Source organism: Empidonax traillii, unplaced genomic scaffold, assembly GCF_003031625.1.
Source record: "Empidonax traillii isolate 1590-97213 ecotype Southwest subspecies unplaced genomic scaffold, ASM303162v1 scaffold11:size2795301, whole genome shotgun sequence".
In the NCBI taxonomy this organism is placed as follows: Eukaryota; Metazoa; Chordata; class Aves; order Passeriformes; family Tyrannidae; genus Empidonax; species Empidonax traillii.
Window position 1 is genome coordinate 2,468,382 of NW_020955204.1, and position 17,667 is coordinate 2,486,048.

At 37.4% G+C, this 17,667-nt stretch overlaps 1 protein-coding gene across 1 annotated transcript in view; it reads left to right on the forward strand.

Moving 5' to 3' along the window:
* Window positions 1–15,312, forward strand: part of RTF1 (RTF1 homolog, Paf1/RNA polymerase II complex component) — a 28,134-nt gene extending 12,822 nt beyond the window's left edge. Inside the window, exons 4-18 of the mRNA XM_027887764.1 lie at window positions 297–501; window positions 2,583–2,697; window positions 4,350–4,461; window positions 5,262–5,397; window positions 5,995–6,172; window positions 7,085–7,167; window positions 7,506–7,593; window positions 7,680–7,787; window positions 8,386–8,463; window positions 9,666–9,787; window positions 10,176–10,233; window positions 10,809–10,886; window positions 11,977–12,072; window positions 12,363–12,474; window positions 14,176–15,312. Of these exons, the coding sequence (XP_027743565.1) occupies window positions 297–501; window positions 2,583–2,697; window positions 4,350–4,461; window positions 5,262–5,397; window positions 5,995–6,172; window positions 7,085–7,167; window positions 7,506–7,593; window positions 7,680–7,787; window positions 8,386–8,463; window positions 9,666–9,787; window positions 10,176–10,233; window positions 10,809–10,886; window positions 11,977–12,072; window positions 12,363–12,474; window positions 14,176–14,282 (1,676 nt within the window). The 3' untranslated portion in view covers window positions 14,283–15,312. The remainder of the gene's footprint in view (window positions 1–296; window positions 502–2,582; window positions 2,698–4,349; window positions 4,462–5,261; window positions 5,398–5,994; window positions 6,173–7,084; window positions 7,168–7,505; window positions 7,594–7,679; window positions 7,788–8,385; window positions 8,464–9,665; window positions 9,788–10,175; window positions 10,234–10,808; window positions 10,887–11,976; window positions 12,073–12,362; window positions 12,475–14,175) is intronic.
* The last annotated feature ends 2,355 nt before the right edge of the window (window positions 15,313–17,667 follow it).

A 17,667-nucleotide genomic window follows, 5' to 3' on the forward strand; every position in this document is an offset into this window, starting at 1 on the left:
ATGCATTAAGACCCTGACACATTAACCAAAAGGCCTCCTAAAATTTGCTTGTTCTACTAAGAATTTTTACTTATAATCCAATTTGTCTTCAAATGTAGTACCGCTCATTTTATCATTTATTAGCATGCATATTTTATGGTAACTTCCACCTGGGTTTAATTTTCATTATATGTATGCTTTTAGTATAGTGGAAGATGAGTGTAAAATTCAGTCTTGCTATTCTTTGCTAATATGCTATAATGAAGTGGTTGGGCTTTGCTCCAGCTGAATCTCACTACCTTATATTTTTGAATTAGGAGAAGTCTCTGACTCAGAAAGCAACAGCTCCTCATCTAGCTCAGATTCAGATTCTTCATCTGAAGATGAGGAGTTCCATGATGGCTATGGAGAAGACCTGATGGGAGATGAAGAAGACCGGGCTCGACTGGAACAAATGACAGAAAAGGAGAGAGAGCAGGAACTGTTTAACCGGATAGAGAAGAGAGAAGTGCTAAAGAGAAGGTGAATATGATATTTGTTGATACTTGATAACAAATTCTTACAGACTATATGGAGAGTATGGTGACTGTGCTCTCATGTTTAAGGTCCAAGGGTTAAACTCTATAAAGTGAATTAAGCTTCACTGTATGTTTTTTTGCATGAACTGTCCTTATAGCTGGTTGAGAATCGCACAGCGAGAATTCTGCATGTTCTTGTAAGAGTTTTCTGAAAGTTCCTCAGCTGAATAAATGTGGTTCTGTCAGCTACGCTTGTAGCTATGTTACTGCTTCACAGATTAGATGCCAGACAGTCAGAAAGCCTTATTTCTCTTCTGTCTTCTTTTGTATTTGCTGTCATATGCTGATACTTTGGAAAAAGGTAAACAAAGTGTAAGGTATACATGAGTTTCTGGAATTTTTCAGAAAACAGTGGTGAAGAACAGAGCAGTGTTAGGGTTGCCTGTATATTGGTGTGAAACTGGTTTGGCTGCTGATAGAAGAGAGAGAGATTGAAATAATGAGGACTGGCGTCGGATATGTCATTTTCGTGGGATTATTGTGGATTTCTTACCTTATGTGTTGTGGTTTGGTTTTGTCTGTTACTGTAACACTACACAGTCAGGCAGCTTCTTTATAGTAAAGGTATTTTTCTTCCCATTTGTCCAGTTGAAAAGATTTGGCACGTATGGGGCAAGTTTTCTCCAGTTTCTTTCCTCTTTAGTGCCTTCTCTTTTCTTAGTTGCTGAGAAATTTCCCTAGAGGACTGACATCTGTTAAGTAAATCATATTGATACAAGTGTCTGTCAGACTGTCTATTTGGTAGAGCACTGTGCCTACCTGACTATGGTTTTAATGCTACGTTCAGGATCTTATGTGGTCTTTTGCTCTCCTCAAAGGGATCAGAATGATTGAAAGTTTGCATTTAGATCACACAGAAGGACATACTATTTTTAAATTTTATTCAACATTCCACAGTAACTGTCTGTCTTTTAAAATGAGTGCTGTGGAATAGTTTATACAAACAAGCTAAGCAATCTAAGCTTGAGTTACTGATTTAATCTTAAATTAATTTGTGCTGTTGAGTGTAAAGGTTTGGCAGGTAGAACAAAGGGAGTGGCGGGGTAGTCATTTAACTTCATGGACAGTTCAATCTTTCAAAAGCTTTCTGTATGTGCATTATGCTGTGAGTTCTTCGGAATTACAGCAGGTATTGCATGGGATACAATGCCTGTGCCTTAAGTGTTACGCTTTGTGTTAAAAGCATAAAGGGCAATGAGCTCATCTGGCACTTCAGTTTGTTGTTTGCAAAATCCAGAAGAGTGAACTGTGTAATGTACATGTGGATAACACATTTTGAATTTCAGTTATTGGAAGTTAAGTAATTTTTGTTTGTCCATATGCACTCTTCACTAAAGCAATGACCAGTCCACAGTGCAGTGGAATCTGTCATGGGATTGTTCCATCAAAATCACTACTCTTGTGAATACAGTGGCTGAAAAGAAAACATCAGAGTGATATATGTCATGAAAGTAGAAATTTAGGCATGGGAGTGCCTAAATTCTTCTGCAGAAACTGCCAGAGTCTGATGAGAATCTTCTGATGCTGAAGGAGGACTCACTGAGACTTATTGCGGTCAGTCTTACACAGACCAGTGCCAGTAGAAATGTGAAGTTCAAGCATGAAAAAGTTAGCATGATAGTGGCTTTAAACAAAAAAAGGCTTTAGCTGCTCAGTTTCAAATGATGTGAAATAGCCAGCTGATTTTAGAGTTGGAGGCAGCGTGCAATGATCACTACACTAGCAAAGAGGAGGATGGAGTAAGGGCAGATTTCTGTGGAATAGTCATTACTATGTGCTCTCATCTGCCCTTTAGGTTAGTTCTCTGTAAGTCTGCACTTTTCTATGCTTGGCTTTTTTTCACTTTATTTTCTTGGGAAGGAAAGGGAAGAGATGGGAATAGGGGACAGGATAGCATTAAAGAAGCAAGCAGTTGAAGTTTTCCTTGCAGCCTACTAACAACTGTGACAGCATCTGAGCAGTCCTTTTCTCTCTCAGGGAGAGCATTCTTTCATAAGTTCTTTTTGTTTCAATATCTGCTACTAGATTTGAAATCAAGAAAAAACTAAAAACAGCAAAAAAGAAAGAAAAGAAAGAGAAAAAGAAAAAACAAGAGGAAGAGCAGGAGAAGAAAAAACTCACACAGATCCAGGAATCCCAGGTAGGAAATGAAACTGTTCTTAGTGACAAATCCTTCTCCCGTGGCAATAGGAGGTAGGATGCTGCCTCTCTCTGCCCCTGATGTTTCTCTTAGTGTCAAAAAGTGTAGTAAGCAGGTCAGAACTTATATCAGAGTTTGTATGCTCAAACTATCCTTAGTATTTCCAGTTCATTTAAAGAAATTTACATCTTTGGCCTGCTGAGGGCTGCACTGATAATTCCTTATAATGAAAAATGCGAAGTTGCAGCTATATCTAGTGTCACTGTGATAGTCTTCCCACATGAGGACTGTAAAGCAACCTTTTACAGTTACTTTAGTCAAACTTCTGTCATTCAGATGAAACATTACATACACTCCCTCTCTTGCAAAATGAAAGTTTGAGAGAGCAGACCAGAAACTGCTCAACTGTTGTCTTAATTATTTTGCATGCGCATAGAGTGTTAAAAATGCTTAGTTTCTACTAGTGGGGATCTTAAGGAAAAGCTTGAATGCCAGGAGGGGTAGAAGTAGTTCTATAGTTTTTCCAACACCAGTAGAAAGAGGATAACAGCAGTTTTTGGGGCAAGGCCTCTGTAACTGAACTGTAGTTTCAAATGGCTGAAGTGGCTGTAGTTGCAAATGGTGAAGATCCTGTCATTAATACAAAGTCTGGGCAGACAGGCTCCCAGAGTGGGATGGAATTCATTTTCCCTAACTTGAGCCATTGAAGAAACAGTTGCTTGTTTGCACTTGTCACAGCTAACTTCATGCAGCAGAGCAGGGCATCTTAAGAGCTGACATCTTTTTTTCTAGTGAAACAGATGTTTAACATCTAAATCAAATTAGGTGAGATGAATATTCCTGTAGGCACATATTGAGTGGAGTGAGTCTCATCTTCCTACTCCCCCAACTCCATATACATACGTGTGTGTACACTTAAATAGTCCATCTATATAGGCCATCCTGTAATCTTAAGTACTTCTATAATACAGTGTAGATGCATATACATATATGCATGTGTAAAAAGATGTTATTTAGAGTTCTTTTACAGTGCCTTGCAGAAATTACTTCACCTTAGCTCAGATGACTGTCTTTAATGCTTATTATAGAGGCTACTTTCTGTGCTACCTGGTATTCCAGATACATCTGGATAGAAATGGAAAATACTGAGAGACTTAAAAGATTTAAGATTTGGATTCATATTGCAGACTTTATAGGCAACTTTATTTCTGCTCTAAGTATTTTTAACATAAATTTTTGCTTTGCTGCTGAGTGAGAACAAGTGCTTTGATTTGGCCTTGCAGAAGGAGAAGCAAATGAGAAGAATATTCATCCAGTTTTTTCTCATTATATGTTATTTACAGAATTATTTCCATTTTATTTCTCTAGTCCTTTTTTAACTTTAAGGAGGAGTTTTGAGACTGAAACTTGCTGGCAGAAATGTTGAAGTATAAATTTGTTCATTGTTTTTGATATGAAGCAGAATAAAGAAATATACTTCAGATTGATTTCCCTACTACCAACCTCTGTAAAAAATTAAATGACAAAAACATTTAAAAAGAGGAGTTGTTTGAAAATTTTTCTAATAGAAATTACTAAGTGTGCAAATAATCTTTGCTTTAATGCTTTTCAGTTTATGGATTTATGGTATTGAGGCACTTGCATGTTTTTAGGTCATGTCTCATAACAAAGAGCGGCGATCAAAGCGGGATGAGAAGCTAGACAAGAAATCTCAGGCAATGGAGGAGCTAAAAGCAGAAAGAGAGAAAAGGAAGAACAGAACAGGTATGAAAGCATGTTACTATTGCTGTAGTTTTCTGAAAGTGCTACTTAGAGTTTCAAATCAATGCAACAGTCCCACACCATGGAGTAAATGAATTCTGTGTCTGTTTTCCTTGGTCTTTTGCCCAACATGATCACGTAGGGTGTTGTTTGGCACCACTGATACTGTATTCCTGACCCCAGTCCCTCCCTGGAATGGTCTAAAAACAGAGTGAACTTTCATCACAGTCCACTGAATGGCTCTTAGTAATGTTTAGTTAACATATTTAAATTGGTCACTTAGATTCAGTTATTTAATCTCTGAAAAATCCAAACTGTATTTATTGTACTTTTACTACCTTGTCTACATTTGCTTGTTTCTTCACTGGCACATCATCTTGTCCGTCTTGCCACTGACTTTTGATGCAACCCTTTTTGTTACTCTGCTGGATTTTATTGTGATCTTCTCCAAATATTTTTTCTTTTTTTCCTTACAAAATAACAATGAATTGTCTGATCATAGTATTTTTATCTTGTATATCCAGTTGTTACACCCATTTTGAATTACTATGTGCAGTCAAGTTGGGAGACTGAAAATAAGTATAACTGAGATTTAAGATGCTTTTAAATACTTTGTATATATTCAAAGAGAGAAATCAATGCTTAGCTTAGCAGTGGATTTGAACCCATGCCACTTGTATCCAGCACAAAATTAATAGCTATCTGCCTCTTGGATGTTTTTAACCACCTTTCATCTTATAAAGGAACCTTTCATGAAAGATTTACAGCTTACTTTTCTTTTCTTTTCACTGTCCTTCCCCCAGCTGAATTGCTTGCAAAAAAACAGCCATTAAAAACTAGTGAAGTATACTCTGATGATGAAGAAGAGGAGGAGGATGATAAGTCTAGTGAGAAAAGTGATCGTTCATCCAGATCGTCATCTTCTGATGAAGAGGAAGAGTAAGTAGTAAACTAGTGCTGGACTAGGATTACTTGTGTATTCCAAAACAGGGACCCACTTTAGGCAGACACACACTGTGTTAGAGGGTTGTTTGGGGCAGTTCAGTGTCTCTAGTGTTTTTGCCTCTAGGCACGATTGCATTGCGCCGATTTGAGTCCTTGTCACTATATCGTGTTTCATGGGACTCATTTACCTTGGATGAGTTTGCAACTTCCGTTCCCTTCTGTTACCTTTAGCCCAGATTACCCTGCTGTTTACAGATTTGTTTAGTTGTACAGTTTAGCAGCTGCAGAACCCTGGTATGCATTGGGGCAGAGATGTGTGCTGGCTTATCTTAAAGCATTGGTCTGTAAACTGCCTTGATGTGTATCTTCCTGCTTTGTGGTAGCAGGGGCAGTAGGTAACAAGTCTGGGACTTCACATTAAACCTTTATCGTGAATGCTAAATTCACACCCCTACAGTCAACTAGTGATGATGAATCATTCCTTTTACTAGTAACTTAAATAGCACTCACCCTGCACCTTACTCATAACCCCTCTTTTGGTGATTATGTCTCTACTTTTTTCTTTATTCACTCTCACCTTTCCCAAATCAGGAAAGAAGAAATTCCTCCTAAGTCCCAGCCGGTGTCCTTGCCTGAAGAACTGAACCGAGTACGATTATCGCGACACAAGCTGGAACGCTGGTGTCACATGCCCTTCTTTGCCAAGACAGTCACTGGCTGCTTTGTCCGTATTGGCATTGGCAATCACAACAGTAAACCTGTTTATCGGGTGAGTTTAGCTCTGAGGCATTTAGTTCTTTTTTTAGTGCTGTAATACAATACTTGCAGCTAATCAGTTCTCAAGTACCTGTGATTGTTTGATTGACTGATATAAAAAGATTGCTTATAACTAGGAAATGCAATTGCTGCCAAAGAAGTGGAGGAGACTGGTGTAAGAATAAATAGATGGATGGGACCAGCTAGGGGAAGAGATGCATTTGGTGAGAGAGAGGGAGCACTAACAAAGCCTGTTCTCCTAACTTTGGTTCATGTTGTCTTGTCTCATCATTTGTATTGCAAACTAGAGTTCCGGACTCTGCTCAAACCAAGTCAGGATGAGTAACATTCACTCCTCATTTCTGGGACTGTTCCCTAGTTATTGTGTGGTCTTGATTCGTTTTTTTACAAAGTGTTTCTAGTACATCAGTTTGCCTTCAGGAGAGAAGGTGATTGAGAACATGGTTTTGTTTTTCTGTTTCATTACTATAAGCATAGAGTGCAATAATATTCTCTAAAATTGCATTAAAAAGGCCCCCAGAAGGGCTGTGTTTAGTCTGTGAGCAGCATTGGTGTATTTCATTTGGGACATGCATTAACCTAAACCAACCTTAGGTGAAAAGGAAGTAGGAAAAGCAGGAGAGTGTACACTATTTGGTCAGGAAGACAGGGCTGAGGAGAAGAAAAACTGCATCAGGCACTCAGATGATATAATTTTTTAACTGAAAGGTAATGTATGAAGCAACTAATTCAGTACCTGATAACGCACACTGAAGAGTCTTGCTTCTTTGATCTGGTTAAAATTGTCAGTTAGATTAAGGTTTTTATCTCTAATAGAAAGGCTTGAATATGCCAGATATATTCTAGGAACACCAAATAAAAACCCTCTTGCCTTCTTTCTCTTATGTATTTTACTCTGATTTAGGTTGCTGAAATAACTGGTGTGGTAGAGACTGCAAAGGTTTACCAGCTTGGTGGCACACGGACAAACAAAGGACTGCAGTTGCGGTAAGATACTAAAGTAATCCTCTTTAGTTCATGAATCAGTGTCCTTTTCATAGCAAATAATGTTCTGTGTGTAGTTTGGAGGTGAGAACTAAGAAGCAGACTGCGCCCTGTCATGCTACTTACTGCTGGAATGTTGGGTTTGGGTTTATTTGTGACTTTTTTTCTCCTTATGCATAATGGAAATTATGTTAAAAAAGATAAGTCTCATGCAGGGGGTTGTGAGTGTATTGACATCTGGTTTTCTAGTTTGGGGATACTTTAATCAGTTTACATCTACAGATCCAAGATCACCACTTTCCACTGTCAGAAAGGGATGTTTTCACACTTTCTTGTTGCAGGCATGGCAGTGATTCACGTGTGTTTCGTTTGGAGTTTGTCTCAAATCAGGAATTTACTGAAAGTGAATTTATGAAGTGGAAGGAAGCAGTAAGTTTACCAGACTTTAGTTTCTTTTTAGAAGCCTTCTGCCAAGCATACTTTAAATGGAAAGTAACTTGGTCTCTTGTGTTTAGATGTTCTCTGCTGGGATGCAGCTACCCACGCTAGATGAGATAAACAAGAAGGAAATGTCCATCAAAGAAGCCCTCAACTACAAGTTTAATGATCAGGACATTGAAGAGGTAAACAGTGCATTGTAGTTAGGCTGTGTCAGTGCTTAAAAGTGGCAGGAGCTCATGAAGTAGAGCACTAGCTGGTACAAAGCAAAAGGATCATGGTATTTGCTTTCTAATAAGGAAATAAAAGGCTCAAAATGAAGTTTCATAACTAGATAGAGTAGCTCGGTGATCCCACTGTTGTTTGGTGCTCACTCCTGGGTTTTTCATCCTTTGTGCCCTTTTACCTCCTCTTGAACTTTTGTTGTGAATCTCTGAACTCCTAACTCAAGTATGGCAACTTAGTTCTCAAGTTCTGAAAAGTTAATAGCATCATGATATTTGCATTTATCACAGCTTCTGCAGTTTAATACTTGCTTAATACTGACCAAAGATGATTAGTATCAGATTTTTGTAGGTCATAAGTGAGAAGAATGGACCTACAACTCATTACCAAAGACACAAATTAAAAAAAAAAAAAAAAAAATCAGAGAAAGAGCATAAGTAAAATTCTGTGGCAGTAATACATTTCTTAGGTGATACTGATCTGTTTCTTCTAATGTTCAAGTATTGAAATAATGATTTCATATTTGCATATTTGTGCTATTTCTTCTACTTCTTACAGATTGTGAAGGAGAAAGAAAGGTTCAGAAAAGCACCTCCAAATTATGCCATGAAGAAAACTCAGCTATTAAAGGAGAAGGTGAGAGATGAGATGATGCCTGCAAGCTTAATACACTCTTTGATTTTGAAGAACTGGAGCTCATCTGGATTTTGGCAGTAGTCAGCAGTAAGCTCAGCTTTAACTATGCAGCTAAAAGGTGGATCTCAAGGTTCATTGCTGGGTTCAGAACAATCAGAACCCAGTTAGAGCTATTGCATTCTTTTTTTAAGAGTAATTGCTAACAATTATAGCTGTCTCTTTTTGTGTCCTTTAAACAAGGTCTTAAGCTCTTCTTCCTCAGAAACTTTTCCTATTTTCTTTGGTGGTTTTTTCTCTTTTTTGTTTGGTTTTTTTTTTTTTTTTAGAGTACCCCATAATAACATTGATTTCCTGTGCTTATTTTAAAATAGGAAAAATAAGGTTGTGTTACAATTTTTTTTTCCCAGGAGTAACTGAATTGTCACTTTATGGCCAGTAATTTGTATTAAAAAAAAAAAAAAAGTGGCTGAAGGACGTACTTACCACTGAACTGTTTTACATGTAGTCCTCCTGGAACAAATACACACTAGAGCTCTGAGATGCCAAAGCCAAGAAGTGAAGAAACCAAGCAGTCTTAAATATCTCTGAAGATAGACATGTTTTGTTTTTATTCATGCAGTCCTTTTTCAAGATATTCATGCTTTATATACAGGAAAAACAAAGAGTTTGTATTAATCTACATTCCTTGGCTTAATTGTATTATTTGGTCGCTGTATTACTATGCACAAATACGTAAATAATTGGTTTCCCATCGCAGGAGAGTGCAATTGCTTTTTGTTGTCACCAGGTGGCATAATAAGCTCATGTTGTGTTAGGGCACTCTCCAGCTCCCTGAAATAAGTGGCAACTGACAGTTGCTGAAATAATTATTTTCCTGAGCTGGTAAATAGTGATGTTAAATTTTAATGAAACCCGTAACTTAAATCATGGAACTGACTTACCCTCCTCATTCTGGGACTAATGGTCCTATGTTTTCCTTAGTTTAAGGGATTTCAGAGGTTTTCAGAGTTCTTCAGAATAAGAAGTCCAGTTTTGCCTTGAGATGCAAGGAGAGTGTAGCTCTTTGTTGTATTTTTACAATGCAGAGAAGAACATTTGCAACTGGCATAGGGTTAGCTGTCTGATTCACAGGTACATCCCTTGTTTCACTGACTAATTCTGTGGTAGAGAGTACTGCTTAACAAGTCACTGTTTGGTTGAAGGCTATGGCCGAGGACTTGGGAGACCAAGATAAGGCCAAGCAGATTCAAGATCAGCTTAATGAACTTGAAGAGAGAGCAGAGGCACTGGATCGTCAACGAACAAAAAATATTTCTGCAATCAGGTAAGAGGCAGATACTGGAAATTTTCTTTCTTAAATAGTATCAATCAAAATATTTAGAAAAGAGAAACAAATGCAGAAGCAAATTAACTGCAGGATTTTGTCACTTCTTTCTGGTACAATGTATTAATGAAATGTGTATTGTGATAGCTCTGTTAGTGCTTGTCTGTCTTCACTTTCTCGAATCTGTCATTCAGTTATAACTGTTGAAAATGTAAACTCCCTTCAGCATACCCCTGGTAGCGGTTGTGTTGCAATAAGAATAATTTGTGATCAGGATGAAGCTGTAAGAATGCTTTCGTTGCATTGTTGTGCTTTGTTGTGTAGGGACTGATAAATGACAGTCACTTTGTTTTTCTTTCCCTCGCCCTCCTTTTTTTCCGTTCTGCAGTTACATCAACCAGAGAAACAGGGAGTGGAATATCGTTGAGTCTGAGAAGGCTCTTGTGGTAAATAGCGCTGAAGTAATACTTTTGTGCAAGTAGAGATGAAATGATGCGAACAGGGATAATTGCATGGTGAAGTTACTAATTTTTTTTCTAACGTTCTGTAAAATTTTTCATATAGGCAAATGACATGATTTTAAAGCACATTGCTTTATCCTTTTGTTCACATCAATTATTAGCAGATTAGTGACTGTCATAGTGACTTGATGCATTTTGTATGGGAAAGAACTCAGAAAGGAAACTTCATAGAATAAAACAGTGAAGGAGATACTAAGTTCTCTGCAGTGACACTTTTATTAAAGAAAAGTTAAGCTTGTTAACAAATGATTAAGTATTAACTGTCCTGGGAGTTATATGCCTGTTTTCTGTGCTGAATTGGATAAGGACAGTTTTGTCCTGTGAAGCATAGAACGGTGGGTGGGTTAAAATCTTTCTAATTTATAATGCTGTTGCTAATTTTCCTCTGATCTTGGCATTGTATTTAGATGGTGAGTGCTTGCATGGATGGGGTGCTGTGAGAGGATTTACCAGGGAGCAAATAGCTAACTCTGCAAAACCATGTGCTTTTTCTTCTTCAGGCTGAAAGTCACAGCATGAAAAATCAACAAATGGACCCCTTTACCAGGCGGCAGTGTAAGCCCACAATAGTATCTAATGTGAGTGTAATACTTAAGTTCGATTGAGACCATTTGCAGAAAACTAGAAACAAGTGTATAATGCAGAGAGTAAGAGGGAAAATTCCCAACTGTGGCATATGCTATTAATGCTCTGGATACCAATGTGATATATAACTGAGTGAGATCCTGGTCTCAATTTTTTTATTGATGCGAAATGTGAAGGACATAAGTGATGTGGGTATGTACTGCAAAAGCAACCATGATTTAGGCTTCTGTAGTGAGTTCTTCTGTGCAGAATTACTCAGATTTAGTTAGCACTTGGAAGATGGTTTGCCTTAGGTGTGAGTTTCACTTCTAATCAGCTGAAACTTTTCTGAAATATTGGTGAAAGGAGAGAGGAAGAGTAGATATTTTGGGCTGTGATGGATAAAGTAATTCAACACAAACTTCCCATGTGATACTGTGGCAAAACCTGTTATTGCAGTCCCTAGATATGTAACTGATGAACAGCAAATTGATCAACTCCTACTTCTAAGTAATCTGTCCTTGCTGAGGCCTGTTCTGGAATAGTAGATGGTTCTGGTATTGGTACTTAAAAAAAACCTGGTAAGTTTGGCTCTTATCAGTCTCCACAAAACAGCAAGGGAATAGAAAAGAAATTCTATTGCAGGGCTTGAATTAAACAATTTTTTCTGAAAGAGAAAAGTATCATTAACTGAGTAGCTTTATCATGGTGTAGAAATATTATGTATAGAAAATAGTCTTCTGAAGATTTCTTCTCTCTATAGAGTGTTTCAGCCAGAACTGTAAGCAACTACATCTAACAATAGCGTTAAGAGTAGTCACAGAAACAAACTATACCAATAGGAAATGTATTTCTCATTTTTTCAAGGAAAAACTTTCTGAAGGATGATTTTCAATTTGTTACTATAAGATGCATTGCACAGGTATCAAGATGATTTCACTTGTCTCTGAGATCCTGAAGGCTGGGTGAACTAATATACAGTCTTATATGGGTTTAGATTCATGGATATGAGCACTGTTTTAACAAATTGTAGTTCTACTTTTTGCCAATTTAAATGCAATGGTTTTTTATTTTTACATTTTCCCTAATATTTCCCCTTTGCAGTCCAGAGATCCTGCTGTCCAAGCTGCCATCCTTGCCCAGCTAAATGCAAAATATGGATCTGGTGTATTACCAGATGCTCCAAAAGACATGAGTAAGGCAAGTTTCCATTTCTGTCTCTGTTATGTTCCTCACAGTCACCCTTTTACTCTGTGAAGCTTATGACTAATAGCAAGTGTGCATGCTTCAGTTCTAGAAATGGGTATCCTGAAGACCATTATCATAGAAAAGCAACAACTTTTTGTTTCTTGGGAAAAGAAACGTAAGTTTCTGTAGCAGTATGAAAGCTAAACTAAGTATGTTTGTGACAGAAGAGGGAAAACAATATTTTTATCTTTGTTTATCTGGACAGATCAGGGTTGAAGGCTTACCTGTAGTTTCTATTTCAGGGTCAAGGGAAAGATAAAGATGTGAACTCTAAATCAGCCAGTGACCTCTCAGAAGATCTTTTCAAAGTGCATGACTTTGATGTAAAGATTGATCTTCAGGTTCCTAGTTCAGGTAGGTGTTCCAGCTGAGTTTAGGGATGTGATTGTCCATCTCATTACAGTAGAGCTCACTTTTTCCAGAATAATATTTTCAAAATTATCACTGGGCTTTTGAGAATGGGAGCAAGGATTCTGTTTGTCATCTTGGCGAGTATCTTGAACTGAGGCGGGCATGTGTGGTAGTGACATCTATTGAGAAAGCAAGAACAACTGTATTGTGTTAAACACCTCTATGCCTCCATATCCTCGCTTCAAAAGCTTAGGGAGATAATGATATTTTCTGATATATTCTTCCAGTTTACATTATCTATTACTTAGAAAATCTCCAGGGAACAGATGGGTGTTGTATTTAATAAGTCTTGACAGCTACCTTGATACTTACTTTGTTGATTTGTGTAATTGCTTTTGAGGATGGATAAGCTTTGGGTGTCTGTGATGTTCTGTTCCATAGTCTGTGTACACGCTATAGGGATGAAGTATTTTTACTTGATTTTGAACCTGCTACTTTACCAAGTTGCTGTTCCCTAACTTAGGTATTGCAGGTGGTATTAGAAGATAAATTTTAGGGGAACAAAAACACTGGCCAGGAGTGAAGATACAGACAGAAACTTGCTGACTCTTTCTCTTTGTAATCTTGACTTTGACAGCCTGTGTGGCAAGAACAGTTCAGTGTCATAGAATCATTTTGATGGGAAAAGACCCTTAAGATCATAGAGTCCAACTGTTAATCCAACACTGCCAAGTCTACCACTAAACCATGTCCCTGTGTACTACATCTGCACATCTTTTGAATGCCTTCTAGGCACTCAACCACTTCCCTGAGCAGCCTGTTCCAATGCTCGACAACCTTGGCGAAGAAATTTTTCCTAACAATCCAATCTAAACCTCCCTTAGGGCAACTTGAGGCCATTTCCTTGTGTCCTATGAAGTTGTTTTACAGTGGAGGGAAAGCATGGGATTATACTAGTGCAATTTGACACACAAGGTTTATTATTTATTACATTACTTGAAGGACTACATCTGAAGTTTTTTAGAAGAAAATAATTTAGGAATTACTGTAAGAATGCACGAAGACTTAAAACCTTGTCAAGTAGGGTGAGTAGGAGTAGTTGTCTTTCCAAACTAGGTCAAAATTGAAACTCTGGACATAAGACTACAGAATGAGGTAGGATGCCAAGGATAGGAGACTTCCTGAAGCAGATAGTGAGAGTTAGCAAGCAGATGAGGGTTAGGCACTGAAAAGAGAAGGATGAGACACACAGTTTTCCTTAGAAAGAACACCATTTTGTGCAGTCTTCTTTCTTAAGAGAGAAACGTGGAGATTTGTTAAGATGTGTATTGTAGGCATGGATAGGAAATTTAACTTTGCCTGCTTACTTCCTGTATCTTTGTGCTTGCAGTAATGGGATAATGATTTACCAAAGATTCCAGAACTGAGCCTGAAAGCTGTTTATACTGTGACTTTAGAGTGGTATCGTTTTCTTAAGAAATTAAAGTATACTTATCAACAGAAAGTTGGATTAACAGACAGAGTCAAAATTGCATGAGCTGTATCTCTGAAGATAAGCTCCCTGTATTATTAACTTAAGTTCTAACCTGATGTATACTAGAGAAGTCAAACATGGTTTTGTGGTGAAGTTATTAACAAAAGCAGCTAGTAAAAGTCTGTAGTTTTCCTGTATTTTGGTTCTCACTCTTTTCTTATCCCCAACAGAATCTAAGGCATTGGCCATCACCTCCAAGGCTCCTCCAGCAAAAGACGGTGCCCCGCGGCGATCATTGAACTTGGAGGACTACAAAAAGAGACGGGGGCTTATTTGAGCGTGCCCACTCTGCTGCTTCTGATCCTGCATGCTCCATGATGATGTCCTACCTTTTCTTCCTCCCTTTTCAGTTCTCCCTTCTGGGTTGGAGCAGCAATGGAGCTGGGAAGAGACTCTTTAAAACTGCCAGTCATCTGTAACATAAACCATTCAACTATTTACTGTATAGACCTCCCTTCTTGCCCTTTCCTCCTGCTCCCCTCACAAATGTGGATCTGTGCTATTTGGGGTTTTCCCATTTTCTTTTAGTTTGAGTTTTGTTTTTATTTTGTTGATGCAGCTCATTGGTCCACTCTGTGTTCAGTATTAGCCTGAGGTCTGGATTTCCATAGGAATCTCTTCGCAGTCACAGAATCAGCACTTGGTGATCTCCCCTTACATACCACCACAGGCACAGTGAATAAACATTGGCGCAAGACCGTTGTGGCTGGAAGGTCATCTGCACTTTCTTCCTCTTCTTCTTCCTCCTTCATCCTAGCTTTGGAGAAGGGAATCTTCAAAAACTGGCCTAGGTTCAAAGTGTAAATTTTTTGGGAGGGTTGTGTGACTTTTTTTCAGGTGTTTTTTATCATTTTTAAGCTGCAGTACTATTTGTATCCGTCTGTCACAGTTCTTTACGGCTGTTTTGAATTTCTACCAGCTGTACTTGAGCATCTGAAATTGCAAGAAAGAAACTCATTAAATGTGATTCTTCTTACTAAAACGGCTTGGCTGATATAGCTGTTTAACTTCACGTTCCCTTTTTTAATTACACTTAACTGATGAGAAAGAGGTACACACAGATCTTAATGTGGGACTTGTCATCCACAGCACATCCAAAGTCTCTAGAGGTAGCTGGGTGAGGTAGCTTTTTGTGGGATGACCCTGGAGTGCTCATCAGTTGGACTATAGTTTCTTCATCAGGCCTTCAGTATTACATGTTTGTTAAGTCATCATGTCTTTACTGGGCTCCAGCTCACTTTGTTTCTTGCTTTATGAACCATTTAAATGGGGCTCCTAAAAACAAATAAAAATTAAAAAAAAAAAATCACGTTCTGCGGAAGGGGAAGAACGTAATAGAAAGGTCAGTGGGTAATGTATGAGAGGTAGCTGATGCACGTTTTTCAGATATAAACTGGTACAAGTGAAGTGCACAAGAATCGTGTGGCTTTATGGAATATTTGACTGGACACGAGTTGACAGCTAAATTATCACTCAGGTGTAAAAAAAAAAAAAAAAAAAAAAAAAAAAAAAAAAAAAAAAAAAAAAAAAAAAAAAAAAAAAAAAAAAAAAAAAAAAAAAAAAAAAAAAAAAAAAAAAAAAAAAAAAAAAAAAAAAAAAAAAAAAAAAAAAAAAAAAAAAAAAAAAAAAAAAAAAAAAAAAAAAAAAAAAGAAAAAAATCAAGTGTAAATATAAGCAAAATTTAACAAAGAACTTTTCCAGACAAGATACAACTGAATATATGAAACTAAGAACTAAATTAAAAGAGAATTAGAAGTCTAAAAGGTTAGAGGCCCTCGTTCAGGTAAGCGTGCAAGCACGTGTTTGTTCCTGCTCAGGACAGTACATATATAATAACTTCAGCACTGAACTGGATAGGAATGTTTCTGGGGGACCCTGAAGAGGGAAAATGCTGATGCTCTTCTTGTGTCAGAGCATTACTGTTTTTCTGAAATCATACACTGGTTACATTTCAACCTGTGTTTGATACTTTCTTGTTGGATTCTTAATGAAACTTTAATCTAGTTCTTATTTAACTTAATCTTCCTTTTTTAACAGTAGCTTTAAAGAAGCATCATGTAATTGTGTGCAGATTGATTCTACAAACTGTGTATAAAAAGAAAATCAACCTACAAAGCAGCTCTTGCCTATCATGTAAACAAATAATTAGGAATATTTCAGTACTTATTTACTGAATAATCCATAGTTCTAGGACACATATGGATTATTTTGTAAATATGTAATCGTAGACTGCTTTATTTGATGGCCTATTTTAGCAACTTCTCTGGAGTTGTAGTAGGCTCTCACATATATGTACTTTTAACTTTTTAAGATTGAATTTATGGAATCTACAGTCATAACTTCATAGGAAATGTGATTCACTGTGTAGATATGCATTTGATATGATTTTGGTTTTTTCAACAGCTTCAGTGATGTTACAGATTTGTAATGAAATCTAAACTTACTTTGTAATAGCCAGTTTTCAAAATAATCGCTCTCCAATGCTTTGCAGAAATAATTGCCAAATCAAGCAATTCAGGAGTTGATTTTTCCACAGAAATGGCTCAGAGTTCTGAGATGCAGTGACAAGTCTCTAAAGGTAAAGGTAACTGAAATACAATATTTTAATGTGTTTGGCCTTCCTGTATTGGTTTTAGTTAACTTCTACGTTTGGTAACACAAGAATAATCTGTACTACAGCCAAAACGTGGATGAGACCCTGTACAGTGTTGGCAAGTAACTTTTAGTAGAGATAACCAAAACAGAGGAGATACAGTGAGTTTAGGATGCCAATCTTAATGATGGACCATGTCCTAGTTATCTGCAACTATGAAACTGCCACTTACCCTCTCAAAGTCTCTGGATTTTGCTGAAATGCTGTTTTTTAAGAGAGGTAACAGTAAATTATCATGCAAACCTCTTATATTGAGAATAATACATGAAGAAAGTACTCTCAAATAGTTACAAAATTGTATGAAAGCTGTAATCTTTTTCCTTTAAGTGCATGTAAAGGTGAGTGACTACACCTCCCACCTGTTAGAGAGGGAGAGATTTGTTTACTTTGTTTTGTTGGTGTCCTAGCATAGTTCATCACAATTGTACAGACTTCTATAAATAAACTTGGTTTGTTGGTTTAATAAGGTTGATTGTTTATCCCTTGATCTGAGGTGCTAAGGGTTTCCTGTCTGGAATTAGTTTTTTTAGAAACTTACACTTCTCAATCTGGATGATTATATTTAATACCAATCCTGTAAAATAATTAAAGAAAGCCTCCTCTTTTGCAAGAAGAGCTGTTAACTCCTGATCACTCTCTAACATCTAGAGTTGGTCCTTATCACTAGAATCGAGTGGAGTCTCTTGGAAGGTCAGTTCACTTGCACCTCTGCTGCATCTCACTTAAAACACAGGCTTTGCTTGTCTTGTAGAAATCCAGAGTACGTTTTTAATCAAAGATGGTAAAGCATATAGCTGAACTTAAGCTACTGGATGAGGTGGAAAAGACTGTTCTCAGGGGGTGCTTGGTGGAAGGATGAGACACAGCAAGCATACCTTGAAACAGGGTAAGTTTTTCCAAGATATGAGAATAAAAAGTCACCCTTAGGACAGTTAGACAGTGCTCTAGGTTTCCCAGAGAGAGTTTTCTGTCTTCATTTTGAGGTTTTCAAGAGAATGTTAGATGAAAC